Source organism: Lichtheimia ornata, assembly GCF_029851405.1.
Source record: "Lichtheimia ornata isolate CBS 291.66 chromosome Unknown scaffold00004, whole genome shotgun sequence".
NCBI classification, from domain to species: domain Eukaryota; kingdom Fungi; phylum Mucoromycota; class Mucoromycetes; order Mucorales; family Lichtheimiaceae; genus Lichtheimia; species Lichtheimia ornata.
The window spans coordinates 427271-441844 of record NW_026695324.1 but is presented as its reverse complement, the minus strand read 5'-3'; the positions used below and the strand labels follow the sequence as shown (position 1 = coordinate 441844).

The window sequence follows — 14574 nt, the reverse complement described above, 5'->3', positions numbered from 1 at the left end:
AGCACCTTTGTGATCACCTCCCTACGCGTTACTCACTCCCTCCTTTTGAAACATGACTGACGTATCATCCACTGTATTGCAAGACCTCTTTATTCAACTTGTGCAACAAGGGCTCGACCATAACTATCTTGAAGGCGTCATCCAGTCGCTTGATCACCAATCGTTCCTGACAACGGACCATGTGCAGAACCACATTCGTGCTTCCATGGCAACCTGCAACGGTACAGCTTCAAATACTCAATACACCCCCTCTTTCTCCTTACCATGCTGCTTGATTTAGTAACCGACCTGCAATGTCATAAACGGCCTAATTAGGGAGAACGTCGGTGGCCGAACTTGCTCAAGAGTTGAACGTCGAGCACGAGGCGATCCTAGAGAATTGGTCTGTGCTTGCACCCGAGGAAAATTGGATCAAGGCAGGTGATGATATCTTACTCACCAGGTATCTGTATCAATGCTCTATATGTATGTATCCGTAAACACCTTATACTCATTCGAGATGATGACATAGTGAATACGTCGACACGCTTCCAAGTCAATTGGCTACCGATATTGAAACCAATGGTCATTGTTCTCTGGTTACGTTAGCGCGTCAATGGAAATTACCCTACAATTTCATTGTCGAGGTAGGTTGATCCACATCACATTTCTGGGGGATCCGATGCTATGTACACGTGGATGTTAATTTGCCACTTTTGCTTCATGCAGGCACTTGAACCATACATTACCCAACACTATGTCCGATATCAGCAATTACCTGACACTATCATGACGCGCGATTATGCAAACAAGGCAAAGCAGTATCTTTCGGATGCCCTTCAACAAGCTACAGAGTAAGGAGAGAGGACATGATATACAGGGGGTGGGGGAAATGTGGAATGATAGCGAGAATGCTTGTGCGGATATGAACATTGCCTATGTGTGTGTTTGCGTGGTGGGATCACTGAAAATGCCTATATGAGGGAGATTAGTAGTAGTTGATTGACCTGACTAATATGCTTAATGATCTATAGACCCCTATCCATGTTTAAACTGCAACGTAACACTAGCATACTCGGATCCCAGGAGGCGCTGTATTATGGTAATATTTTTCATTTCATCTTTGAGTGTGCTTGCATATTCTATACTCAGGGTTTAATGATCGCTGATCAAGTCAATGTTTACAGCCATCTTGGATAATGTCATTCGTGAGGAACAAGCACCAGGTACATTCCGTGGTCGTCGTGAGAAATCGATTTTTATCCCACATTCCTACAAGGATCGTCAATTGTCTTTGATTTCATCACTTTTGGAAGCTGGTGGTTATATTGGTAAGGAAGAAAAAGAGAGCGTCAATCAATGACAGGTACCTTAACCTACTCTTGCATGTATAGAATATGATACGGTGGAACAACATTACAGCTACTCGAACCCCAAGGACCTGTTACTGCGATTGGATGGTGACATTACGTTACTTGATACCTGTGGAGCCACACAGTCATTGATCAAGGACATCGAGAACCAAATGGAGGAGCAATTATCCGCCCGTGGTTGGGCAGACGTGTCGGTAAAACATGACATGGAAAAATTCATGCATTGTTCATCTAGACTAATGGAGGTATCATGTGACTCTACATAGCAATTAGCACCCTTCGCCTTTAGTGCTTCGGATGTTGGATCCCTTTTGGATGTATTGACGTCTCGTGCAACAAGGCAACAACAGCGACAGCGCACTATACTCAATGCATGCTTCATCGTCACATCGGATTTTATTTCTACTACCGTCAGCCAAGCACAACCACTCATTGATCGCCTCGCCCTCAAAGAGATACAACAAGAGAAACGATTGCACAGCGGTAAAAGCAAGAGGAAATTAGCAAATGAAGTGGCCGTACACCTTTCCAATCAAGAGGTTCGTCTTGCTCAAAGAGCTACAAGAGTAATAAGCTAACATGTAAATAAATGAACCAGATTTCAGGCTTTTTGGTGGATCAACAAGGACTGAGCCCTGCTTTTGCCGAGAACTTGGTGCCTGTATTGAAGAAACCAATGACCGAAGCTTTGGCTAAAGCCATTCAGACCGTATACGTATCACCATCCCTCGTATCTTCAGGCCAAGATGACAAGTATCTCACGCAGCAGCAAGCGAATGTGAAGGATTTGGCCCGAAAGATCTACTTCACCTTCCAATCAATAGATCGCTTTCAAGGTAAGAAAAGAGAAGTTGATATTGAAAAGGGTTCAAGCTTATGGGTATACAACGTAGATGAGTCGGCGAGGAAAAGCTTGGAAAAATACATCGTACGACAACTGGGACTACAATATCTATTTGGTCTGACAGCTTTGAAGGAGATGGAACGGACCGGGGATGGAGAAGGGATCATGAAAAAGTTTGACACCAATATGGACGAGGCCCAAAAGAAAGAGCTATTAGCCACTTTTACCAATGACGATGACTCCAATTTATATACCAGTGTATTGAATGGCAAGGTGAGAATGCTATGGATGACAAAGGCTTTATGTGTGCTAACACTCATCATCACGTGTCTTTTTGAAAAATAGAAAGCTGAACAGCTTATTGAACATTTGAAGAAATCTTCTTTCCTCACCGATGGAACAATGGAAGAACAACAAGTGTATGTTGCGTGTGCAAGCATCGAGGATGTTAAATCATGATCCTAACTTTTTACGGTAGGCAAACGAACAAAGATGTGCAAGAATCTCTATGGCAACAGCTCAAAGGCACACCTGTATCTCAAGCAACAGCACCTTCAATTTTGCATTTGGCAAGTTTACTTTGCTTCCAAGCTTTGTATCAGCAACCATTATACGTTTCTGGCAAGTTTGTTCCTCATATCATCAAGCAAATCACTCCAAGCATGGATGAGACTTCGGCTGCATTGTTAAAGGATGGATTGGCGATGGCGAGTCCGAAAAATGCACAAGCAATAGACATTGAAGTGTTTAGAAAGGTCCAAGATTTAGGATTAGAACAACAATTAAATCATGCATAGACAAGTGTTGGTTTCAGATAGGTTGCCTGAAACGTTTGGTGGAGAAGTACACAGCTTAATTTGACACGCGTGCTTTAATCTCTGCTGCAGCTGCAGTGTTCTCGATCCTCTCTCTCTCTCTTTCTCTTTTTCTTCCTCTTCTTCCACTCGTCGTTTTTCGTTCTCCTTTCCTCCACTACACTAACACACTTTCTCTCGATACACAACCCGATACCCTTCCGCACAATGACACGCACACCCATCATGAAGCGTCTCATGACGCTCTTCAAAAAGACACACGACTCTGACCAGAGCTATCCGAGCGATCTCGAGAAGCAGTTCATTGTCACCAAAAAGACTCTTGGCGTCGGATCCTTTGCAGTCGTCAAGGAATGTATTAGGCGATCGGATAATCGGCCCTTTGCTCTCAAGATTATTTTGAAGAAGGCTATTGCTGGTAGGTTGCAGACTTTGAGGGTACCATAAAAAAGTAAGGCTTTTCTCATCAAAAGTATTGTATTGTATGCGAGTATAGGCAAGGAGCATATGTTGGACAGTGAACTAGGTACGTATATATATGTGTGTGGGGGCCGTAGGAGGAGCAGGAGTCGGATCAAAGATAAGGCGGGCATTCCTGGTTTTCGATCTGACCTTGTTGCTATGCAGACATCCTCAAGTCAGTTGAGCATCCCAATATTGTATCCATGGTCTACTTGTCCGAAACCACCGAATCAGTCTACATTGTGATGGAGCTTGCAAGTGGAGGTGAATTGTTCCAGCAGCTATTGCAGAAAGGCAGCTACACTGAAAAGGACGCGTCCAATTTGGTGCGACAAATGCTACAAGGTCTTGCCTATTTGCATGATCAAGATGTAAGTCATCGAATGGTATTGGGTTTTTCTTTGTTAGACTCATGGTGGTATCATAGATTGTACATCGTGACATCAAGCCTGAAAATGTAACGTAACCAATTGCATGTGCTGGATAAAAGCAAGCTAAAACTGATATCTCATTTACAGCTTTTATTTGACACCAAAGAAGAAGGTGCCACACTCAAGATTACCGACTTTGGCCTATCCAAGATCCTCAAAAACCACAATGATATCCTTATGACAGCATGTGGTACGCCTGGTTACGTTGCCCCAGAGATTTTGTTGCAATCGGGCCATGGAAAACCAGTGGATTTGTGGAGCGTTGGTGTCATCATGGTAGGTCATACTTTATTCTTGATGGATACGACTTTTCAGCTTACGCATCTATTTTCAAGTATACGCTGCTAAGTGGTTATACCCCATTCTGGGGAGAAGGTATGTTACAGGGCGATGGATGGTAGGACCTATAAGATGGCTGATATACGATTCTTATAGATCAAACTGCCTTGTTTGAAAGTATCATGTCTGGCAATTATGAGTATGACGAGGAATATTGGGAAGACATTTCAGATGATGGTAGGCTGTTTTTATTAAAAGGAATGTGTGTATGTTCAAGATTGCTAATATGTGTCAGCCAAGGACTTGATTGATCGCCTATTGACATATCACCCATCCAAGCGTATCACCGCCAAAGAGGCTCTCGAGCATCCATGGATCACCAAGGAACACGATGAGAATGCAACCAACTTGGCACCTAATATCCGCAAGGGCATTGATAGCCGTAAATCGCTCAAATCGGTTGTCACCGCCATGACGCTCTTGAACCACTGGAAGAATTTGGAAGACGTGCCTGAGGATGAAGATGAGACAAGTGATGAGGAGACTGTCCATGGCCTTGGAGTGCATTAGAGGAAGAAATCTTGTATCTACATTGAAGAGTATTATTAAAAAATGTGACACCATTACAATGGCTGTGTGTCCGTACCATGTAATTGGGGTGTGGTCAAAGATATTGTGGAGGAGTACCAATGCTTGTAATTGAAGATATGCAACATGAGGCGGCTGGCACTGAAACATACACGCTTCTTACTCACTCTTTAAACACACATGGATAACCTTGAAAGGAAACGAAAGGCTGATGCGGTCGACAATGAACTCGAAGCAAGGAAGCTACAGATAACAGAAGACGCGGTTCGACAGTACACTCAAATAACAAACGACGCTGCCCATCACAAGGTACGATCGTCTTGCTTGATTCGCTACGAAAAGTTGACATGAGTGATAGTCAGACGATGCAGGCGATCAACAAGCTCCAGTCCCCGTACTCGACAAGGTCAACACGCCAGCGTCTATTATTCCCTTCGATCGTCTCATCGTATTGAATGTGGAAGCAACATGCGACGAGAATCCAACGAATCCTGCTGCTGTTCAAGTCACCAAGGTATGTATGTCGCGTTGTGTTCGTGCCTTGTCGTTGCTCATGCTAACTGCCAAGCATAATAGGAAAATGCAGAGATCATCGGTATGCATTGTACTACACACGCATGTATTGTGGGATTATGATTAACTCATGTTCTATAGAGCTTGCGTATGTTGTCGTTGATACAACTACCATGGAGACAACCCATCAACAGCATATTTTCGTACGTCCAGAACGCACACCTTTGACGAGCTTTTGTACATCCATCACTGGCATCACGTGGAAACAGCTTGATTCAGCAGGAACATTCAAAGATGCGATCCGCAAATTGGACGAGTATATCCAACAGGAATTGGTAGCCAAGAAGCTGAGCTTTTGTTTCGCAACGCATGGTGGATGGATATTACGGATGCAGCTACCACGAGAAGCACGTGACAAGAATATGGAATTACCAGCCTACTTGGCGTATTATCAAATGTTTGATCTGAAGCAAGAAGTGCAACGATGGCAAGTGTATCATCAACCTGAAGTGAGTCTACGAACGACATCGCTGGCCGATTTATGCGAGACCTTTCATGTGGATCGGGTGATGGATAGCAACAATGCGAGTGGATTGGATGCATGTCTTACCGTGGTGAATGTGTTACGATATCTTGCGGCTTTCCATTATCAAGACATATTGACTCGGCCTATTGATTTTGGTGCTGATTTACAACATTTCAACCAAGAGACATCCAAAGTGGTACGGCTAGCGGGTCTACCGTATGAAGTGACACAAGGTGAATTGGAAGCATGGTTTTCATCCAACGGGCTACGACCTGCCATGACCTATATGATCCAAGCATCCGAACACAATGCAAAGCCAAGCGTATCGGGATTTGCCATGTTCCATTCACATGAGGATGCATCACGAGGCTTAATGTTGAATGGAAGGTGTCTTGGTGATCGACCTATCGAAGTATCCCCCAGCAGTGAACGTGTGATTGAAGCAGCAGCCAATATCCTTACCCAATTCCCAGTGCAAGCCAATAGTCGACGACGTGTACGCCCTGGAGACTGGAATTGTCCCAATTGCTCCTTCCATAACTTTGCTTCTCGGCGCAACTGCTTCAAATGCAATGCTGAAAATCCCAACCCACCACCCACTACACATACCGTCAATGCTACATCAACAGGGGGCGATTGGTTATGCTCTTGCGGGTTTCACAATTATGCATCTCAATCTCGTTGTCTCAAATGTGGATCCGAACAACGTAGCAGCACGGGTACAAGTGGTTCTCGAATACATGTGCGTCCTGGTGATTGGTTTTGTCCAAATCCTGAATGCAGCTTCCAGAATTTTGCATCAAGAACATCCTGTTATCGTTGCCAAACACCCAATCCCAATCCACAGCAACCACCACAAGCATCCTACAATTATGCTGAGACGCAATTCCGAGTGGGAGATTGGATATGGTAAGTGGATGTTCATTGTAGACGGGGTCTTTTTGGTTCTTGTTGCCAACAATGAGACGCATTTGTAGCCCATCATGCAGCACACACAATTTTGCAACCCGACTCGTGTGCCTGAATTGTGGCACGTCAAGACCCCATGGCTCTTCAGCATCAGCAACTCCAGGCACAGGAAGTCCCAATGTTAAACGTAAGTGGATTTGTGGGTTTGTGGGTATGTATAACTGAAGGCCATTTTATGTTAGCGGGTGATTGGATATGCCGAAACGACGCATGTGGATTTCATAGTAAGCTGTCATTACCCCCTCCTTTTTTCCCAACAATCAAATTAACATGATGCGTATAGATTTTGCAAAGCGAACCCATTGTGCACGATGTGGAAATGCAGCTGATAGTTCAAGCATCATCATTGAGCAATAAATCGTCTTGGAAGGAAATCGATTAAAGACTTGTGTCTCTTGTGGATCACCGTGCGAAAGAAGAATGACGAGTGATGGAGTATCATTACAATGCTGGATAGATCTCCTTATGATAATTCGTGTAGAAAGCTTGGGTAATGGGGTGTTAGTAGATACTCACTGATCGCAGCAAGTACCTATGCACAACCTGGTATCGCTTAAATGATTTGGAGATCGAATCGGTACCGTTATCGAGTGGTCTCTTTATTAAAGTTTTTTGTATAGTGTTAATACTGAGATAGGCTGAAGAACGAAACAAGGCAGGAAGGAATAACTCCCTGTATATGTAAAGCAATGTATGTCTTACCAACGACAGCTGCGACAACATCCTTTTGTTGTGCTATGTGAGCGTCGGTATTCCTGTGATCACAAAGAATGATAAATGTTTGCTGGGGATGATGTATTGAGGTGGCTGGTTGCGTTCTTTGTCTCAAATGTGAGCCTGAACAACGTAGTAGCACAGGTAAAAGTGGTTCTCGAATACATGCGCGTCCTTGATGATTGTTTTTGTCCAAACCCTGAATGCAGTCTCCAGAACTTTGCATCAACAAGAAAACCCTGCTGTCGCTGTCAAGCACCAACCCTTATCCACAACACCCACCACAGACATCCTATAACTATACCGAAACACAATTCTGGTGGGAGATTCAATATGGGAATAATAGAATGTCCATTTCTTTGTCATTGTATATCAGCTCTTGTCAACAATGACGCATTTGCAGCCCATCATGCAGCACACACAATTTTGTAATCCGACCCGTGGTGTGCCTTAATTGTGGCACATAACAACTTCACGACTCACCAGCAAGCATCAATGTTGAACGTAAACGGATTTGTGGATCCGTTGCTATGCATAATTGAAGATTTCTTTTATGTAGTGGGTGGTTGGATATGGAGAAACAAAGCATGTGAATGGTAATCTACTATTCAACCCCCCTCCCCAAGCAACAATCAAAGTATGCACAATGTGGAAATGCTGCCAATATCGAGCAATTCAATCGTCTTGGAAGGAAATTAATAATTGTTGGGTTATGACCCATGATGGTTGTTGAGCATCACCGTGTGAGAAAGAAGAATGATGAGTGATGATTTACCCTTACGATGCAAGGTATAACAAGAATGTCACCGATCCAAGCCTTATGCATGCTTCGATACACAAGGCTTGGATGATGATGATGATGATGATGTTCGCTGTCCGCAGCAAGCAAGCAAGGCTGTGCACAGCCTGGTATACTACATACAAGCCAAAGGGCCAATCGGATCTCCAAATCATCAAGCTGGCTGGCTGGCTGCTCTTTCTTTTTGACGGGCTCACACACCTCACTTCTTTATCGAGTTACGCAATTCTCTCTTTCGTCTACTGTTTCGACATTGACACACCATGCAACAACTCCCACCAGCAAACGATTTTGGCGCAACATGGTCCTTTTTAGAATCAGGCCTCGACCAAATTATGAACCGATTGGAGGAAGGCCTTGATCGCACGCGTTACTCGTTGCTTTACAGGTGAGCTCATCTCTCTCCCAGTGACACTAGATGCCTCTTGCAACTCGTCCTTGCTTCATTTCTATTAACCCTTGCTCTGGCATTGCCGTCTAGTGCTGTACACAACTACTGTGCGCGCGGCACACCTGCACAACCCGCTTCTACCTTTGGCTCTGGCCCTATGAACCAGCGAAGTACGCTATTCATCCACTAGTGATATGACACTCGTATTGATACATTGTCTTTTAGCCGCTACTTACTTGATTGGCGCCGAGCTTTACAATAGCTTGAGCAAATGGTTGGAGGATCATCTTATCAAAATTCGTACGGTAAGCATTGAGATGGATAATGCAACTTTTATTTGTGAATTGGGATCACTAAAACCAATGCCATCCATAGCAATCTGAGGAATACATGGACGAGGCTCTGCTACAGTATTATACCAGGCAATGGGGCCGTTACACGACCGCTGCGCGCGTGGTGAACAATATCTTCATGTACCTTAATCGTTATTGGGTGAAACGCGAGATTGATGAAGACCGAAAGAACGACGTCTATGATGTTTTCACTGTACGGTTCAAGTATTGCTTTGAGAAAGGGATGTTGTATCAGAGAGGCTCATTCTTGTGAATACACCTTATAGCTCACCTTGGTGTGTTGGAGGCGTCACATGTTTGAATTCGTCCATCACAACGTCATTGCAGCAGTACTCAAACTTATCGAGCGAGAACGTAACGGCGAGACCATCGAAACCAGCCTTGTCAAGAACATTGTCGACTCACTTGGTATGCATTGGATGATACACGTTCTTACAAATTGAAAGCGTTGACAATTGAGTGGAAATAGTTTCTTTGGGTTTGGATACGACCGATTCAACAAAGTCCAATTTGGATGTCTACAAGGAATACTTTGAAGCACCATTCATTCAGGCGACTGAGGTGTACTATACCACTGAATCCGAGAGATTTATCACTGAAAACAGCGTACCGGACTACATGAAAAAGGCCGAGGTCAGATTAAACGAGGAGCAAAACCGGATCGAAATGTACCTCCATGAGTCGACACAAAAGCCTGTAAGTAGCTTATTCTCATACACATACGCGTGCATGCATAACTCATTGTCTTTTTATGATATAGCTCATCTCCAAATGTGAGACCGTTCTCGTCAAGAATCATTCAGAAACACTCTGGGATGGATTCCAAAGCCTTATTGACCACGATAAACAGGATGGTAAGTCATGGGATTGGATGCATTATGATAGAGGAGCAAAAAGATTAAACGTATGTGATTTTTTTTTAGATTTACATCGCATGTATACACTTTTGGCACGTATTCCCGAGGGATTGGATCCATTGCGTGTGCGATTCGAATCACATGTCCGTAAGGCTGGTTTGGGAGCCATTGAACGTATCGATCAGCAGGAGTCCGTTGTATGTATCATTGCGGTGGTTGGCTCATTCAAGGATACTTATGAATGCGTATGTTCTAATAGGACCCTAAAACATACGTTGATGCATTACTGGCGGTCCATCGCAAATACAACGAGCTCGTTCAGCATGCATTCAGTGGCGAACCTGGATTTGTGGCATCACTCGACAAGGCTTGTGGCGAATTTGTCAACCGTAACGCTGTCTGCAAAAAGTCATCATCGAAGTCTCCTGAATTGCTTGCACGCTACTGTGATTCCCTCTTGAAGAAGAACGCCAAGAATGCCGAAGAAAGTGAATTGGAGGATTTGCTTAACAGCATCGTATGTTGATTTACTCTCCCCTTACGTTATCGTGCTGGTGACACTGACATTGGCCTTGTAGATGACCGTATTTAAATATGTGGAGGACAAGGACGTGTTCCAAAAGTTCTATTCAAGATTGCTGGCGAAACGTCTTGTCAATGGTACATCTGCATCTGATGACGCCGAAGGCAGCATGATTTCCAAGCTCAAGGAAGCCTGTGGTTTCGAATACACATCCAAGCTTCAGCGCATGCTTACCGATATGTCATTGAGCAAGGAATTGAACGAGCAATTCAAGGATTTGGTTCAGCAAAGCTACAACACTGGTGGTTCCAATGGTTGGTTTCTTTTTATTATTGCTCTTACAAAAGGCATGAATCATTAACGTACAATATGATCCTTGTAGTCGATTTCAATATTCTTGTGCTAGGTGCTGGTCAATGGCCTTTGCAACCACCCAACACCACCTTCAATTTGCCCGAAGATGTAAGTTACTTTGAACATTCGCATCCTTATCCAAGAAGCTAACAATGATATCATGTACTTAGGTTGTCAAAACATATGATCGTTTCCAAAAATTCTATCAAAACAAGCATTCTGGTCGCAAACTCAACTGGCTTTTCCAATCATGCAAGGCTGAACTCAAGACAAGTTACCTCAAGGCGTCAAAGACTGGTTACACCTTCCAAGTGTCAGCGTATCAAATGGGAGTTCTATTGCAGTACAACAACGCCACGAGCTACACATATGAGGATATTCAACAAAGCACAGCACTTACCCCTGAAGCATTGAATCCTGCACTGGGCATTTTGATCAAGGCAAAGGTGCTCCTTTTGACAGAGGGTGAAAAGGTGGGCGATAGCGGCAGTCGTTATGATCTCAACTTTGATTTCAAGAGGTACGTGTGTGAGTGATCTTCTAAGGATGGATAACATTTACTTATGACCGTGATCTTGTTATAGCAAGAAGATCCGTATCAACTTAAATATGCCAATGAAGACCGAGCAAAAGGCTGAAGCCGATGAGACTCACAAGACGATTGAGGATGACCGTAAATTCTTGATGCAGGTAAGGAGTGCTATTCAACTGGAAACAAGCACGCATTGACTTTTGCTCCTTTACAGGCTGCTATTGTCCGAATCATGAAGACTCGCCGAGTGATGAAGCACGTCAACTTAATCGAGGAAGTCATCATGCAACTCCAATCCCGCTTCAAGCCTCGTGTATCAGATATCAAAAAGTGCATTGATATTCTTTTGGTGAGACATTATTCCACGACTTTTGCAACATCTATGTTAACATTATCTTTATGGAATTCTAGGACAAGCAATACATCGAACGCATGGAAGGCGCCATGGACACATACAGCTATGTTGCTTAATTGTTCATCCCTATAATTCCGCACACATTCTCTCCCCCTCCCCTACTTTCCATAAAGCAACCAGTCATAACAAATAAAAGAGACATCTCCATCTTTTTTCTTCAAAGCCTCTTTGCATCCTTATGTATATCAATCATGAAACCAATATCCAGCTCAAAAAAACTTGGCCAAGCATGGATAGAATTGAGACCAGAGAGGCATTTAAAATAGCGTATTGAAGATAAGCTTTATTTCCAAGGTGGAGGAAAAGAGTATAAAATATCAGCAATCGAGCTTCACCTGGCATTGCACAATCATAGCTTGAATAGAGGATGGCGCAAGGTGCAAATAGCAAAGCCTGTGGATGTGCCTTCAATAACATGCATTCATCATTTTGCCTTGTTTTGATATATAGTATTCTTTATATTGTGTTGCTTGTAAAATGATAAAGCTGGAGCTGGGGGTAAATGTAGGATATAAAAAGCAATGACTACTTAATAGTATTTCTTCTAAGTTATACACAATGAAGGATTTTCTTTGTATGAATAAGGCAACAATGAGAATAAAGTGTAATAAGGTGCATGGGAGTTTAAGGAACTATACAAAAATACTGCTTTCTCATTTGGTAGAAAATCGTCGAGCTCGCATACGGGTTGGCAGTGAAGAACGACTTGCATCGAAAGCAGGAGGTCGTTTGCTGGTTTTACGTGTTCGTACAAATCGGGTTGAAGTGGATCGACTTGCCATGAGCTGTGGAAAGAACGAGGTGCTGGTCGCTGAAATAGGGGTTTGCAATAAATGATGCTGTTGTCCTTGAACATCCACCGATGTGCGTCGTTTGCGTGCAAATAGAGGAGATGCAAGTGGAGGGTCCAATTGACCACTGCTGCCAGTATGTGCCAAAGTATCCACAGGGCTAGCTGTCAACATGGTAGCAGCATCCTCACTTTGAATCGATTGTAGCATACGACGTGCTCGTAACGATACTGAATCTGAATGAGCCAAACCATTGTTTCCTCCAACAATACTACTTGAGCGTTGTCGATTGCGACGTCGATTCCCTCCTGTTGTAACAAGCCGCAGCTTCTTCATCAAGCCATCCATAATTGCGTTTTCACCGTTTTCGTTAACTATAGCAAAAGTTGACATTTGATTAGCCATAGTGCTTTAAGCATAGCGTGTCAACTTACAGTTATTGATATCCACGCCCTTTCGAACGGATGATCCACTTCTTGCTCGTGTACGTCGTTCTTGTTCTCGCTTCTTTTGCTTTTCAAGACGTTCCTTCTTTTGACGAGCAAGCTTAACATCAGCAGCACAACGCTATAATGAAAATGTTAATACTGTAAGGTCCAATAATGAAGTATGAAAAGATTACCTCCCAGCTGGAAGTGAATCTCTTGAATATGCCGAAAAATTCATCAGGATGCATCTTGGCTGGATCCTCGCCATAGTAACGCACGACTTTGTCATACCACTCATTCATCTTGTTGCGTAGCAAAAACAGTCTTTTGAATTCACCATACGCCTGCGTGTGGAATTCCCGCATGACGCATACAAATCGATCGGTCTCTTCATGGTGCTTGATCTCTTCCTCGACCTTGTTAAGTGATGCTTCCAGGCTGCGGAACTCGTTAACCATTTCGTTCTTGGCCACTATACAACATTGATCAATTTCAGCCCATGATAGCTAAGTATCACGTCCCATATATATATATACCTTTGCATGCTTCACCACACTCTTCAAGCTCTTCAAGGAAATTGAGCATATCGGGAAAGTATCTCTCCACTGTATCCACCAAGAAATGCAAAAAGGTGCTACCAGCGCTGGTAGGAGCTCCCTTTGTGTCCACAAGCTTATTGATACTGGCAATGCGAATACCAAATGCTCCGCCACGATAGGTGTTGCCATTCAAATAGTTTCCAAGCAAGAGGATCAAATGCAGTAGCTGGGTGAATTCTTTGGCGTTATGCAACGATAGTGAAGCGTCAAAGACAGCGGTCATTTGCTTGTGAAGCTGATGATATCGATCACGGAATGTCGTTCGGAATAGCATGCACTCGGCTCGTTCTTTGAATCGCTTAATATCCACCAGCTGTACGCAAAATTGATCAGGGATCGACAATTCAAAACGCTGCTCAGATCCAACATAGGGCTTCAGCTTCTCCACTTCCTCAGCTGTAGGCGCAAATCGAATGAGATTATTCAATATCTGCTCATCGTCGAAGAATGCATCCATGTACTTTATCCGTGGAACAATGTCGTTAAATGGGATCTTGCGTGCAATGCTTGTGATGAAAATGTCTAATAGAATTACTAGAGGTGAGCCTTTTTTTCGCTTGTTTCCTTTTCCCAATAATACTCACTCAAATTATACGCTTTACGAGAATCAAGTACATGTACACGCTCCTTGTTGTTCTTCACTTTGAGTTCGGCAGCAGGACGTTGTTCAAATATCTTTTCAATATCATCAAAGATCCCGACACGTGCAAGTTGATATTCGATAGAATGATCCGATCCATCTTGTTGTGGTCGTGTATCAAGTGATTTGTCAATTTGACTCCATATCGTTTGTGGAATATTGTTCGCATTCATCTTCTCCCACTCAATAAACTTGAGCTTGCGTCTAGGCTGAAAAGCACTCTCTTTACGCCCAATTGCATTGATCATGAGAGGTGGTGGTGGTGGAGCACGCGTTGCTGAAGATGTGGGCCCTGGTGGAGGTGGTGAACCAACATTGGTTAGAGGAGGTGGTGGTGGCGGTGGCGGTGGAGGAGGCGGTGGAGGTGGAGGTGGAGGTGGTGGTGGTGGAGGTAATGCT

General features: G+C 43.6%; 4 protein-coding genes across 4 annotated transcripts; all 4 read left to right on the top strand.

Annotated features, from left to right (window-relative positions):
- Positions 1–52: 52 nt before the first annotated feature.
- O0I10_001570 (uncharacterized protein) lies at positions 53–2993 on the top strand (the record flags this gene model as incomplete). The annotated part of the gene is made up of 12 exons (XM_058481664.1): positions 53–221; positions 316–442; positions 512–626; positions 709–833; positions 1014–1081; positions 1167–1310; positions 1374–1546; positions 1619–1891; positions 1951–2188; positions 2246–2469; positions 2542–2615; positions 2675–2993. 12 exons carry the CDS (start codon positions 53–55, stop codon positions 2991–2993), a joined length of 2049 nt encoding a protein of 682 aa, XP_058347521.1.
- A 225-nt stretch (positions 2994–3218) lies between these two features.
- Positions 3219–4753, top strand: O0I10_001569 (uncharacterized protein; the record flags this gene model as incomplete). Its single annotated transcript, XM_058481663.1, has 8 exons — positions 3219–3429; positions 3508–3537; positions 3639–3844; positions 3901–3930; positions 3992–4180; positions 4240–4279; positions 4340–4420; positions 4479–4753. The coding sequence occupies 8 exons, from the start codon at positions 3219–3221 to the stop codon at positions 4751–4753; spliced, it is 1062 nt and encodes a 353-aa protein (XP_058347520.1).
- Positions 4754–4951: 198 nt separating this feature from the next.
- O0I10_001568 (uncharacterized protein) lies at positions 4952–7136 on the top strand (the record flags this gene model as incomplete). The annotated part of the gene is made up of 7 exons (XM_058481662.1): positions 4952–5080; positions 5130–5285; positions 5348–5366; positions 5426–6719; positions 6788–6906; positions 6962–7003; positions 7063–7136. The coding sequence occupies 7 exons, from the start codon at positions 4952–4954 to the stop codon at positions 7134–7136; spliced, it is 1833 nt and encodes a 610-aa protein (XP_058347519.1).
- Positions 7137–8555: 1419 nt separating this feature from the next.
- O0I10_001567 (uncharacterized protein) lies at positions 8556–11773 on the top strand (the record flags this gene model as incomplete). The annotated part of the gene is made up of 15 exons (XM_058481661.1): positions 8556–8680; positions 8774–8853; positions 8909–8988; positions 9059–9229; positions 9303–9444; positions 9506–9732; positions 9797–9890; positions 9960–10090; positions 10153–10410; positions 10472–10730; positions 10799–10878; positions 10941–11290; positions 11355–11460; positions 11517–11651; positions 11714–11773. The coding sequence occupies 15 exons, from the start codon at positions 8556–8558 to the stop codon at positions 11771–11773; spliced, it is 2298 nt and encodes a 765-aa protein (XP_058347518.1).
- Positions 11774–14574: the final 2801 nt, after the last annotated feature.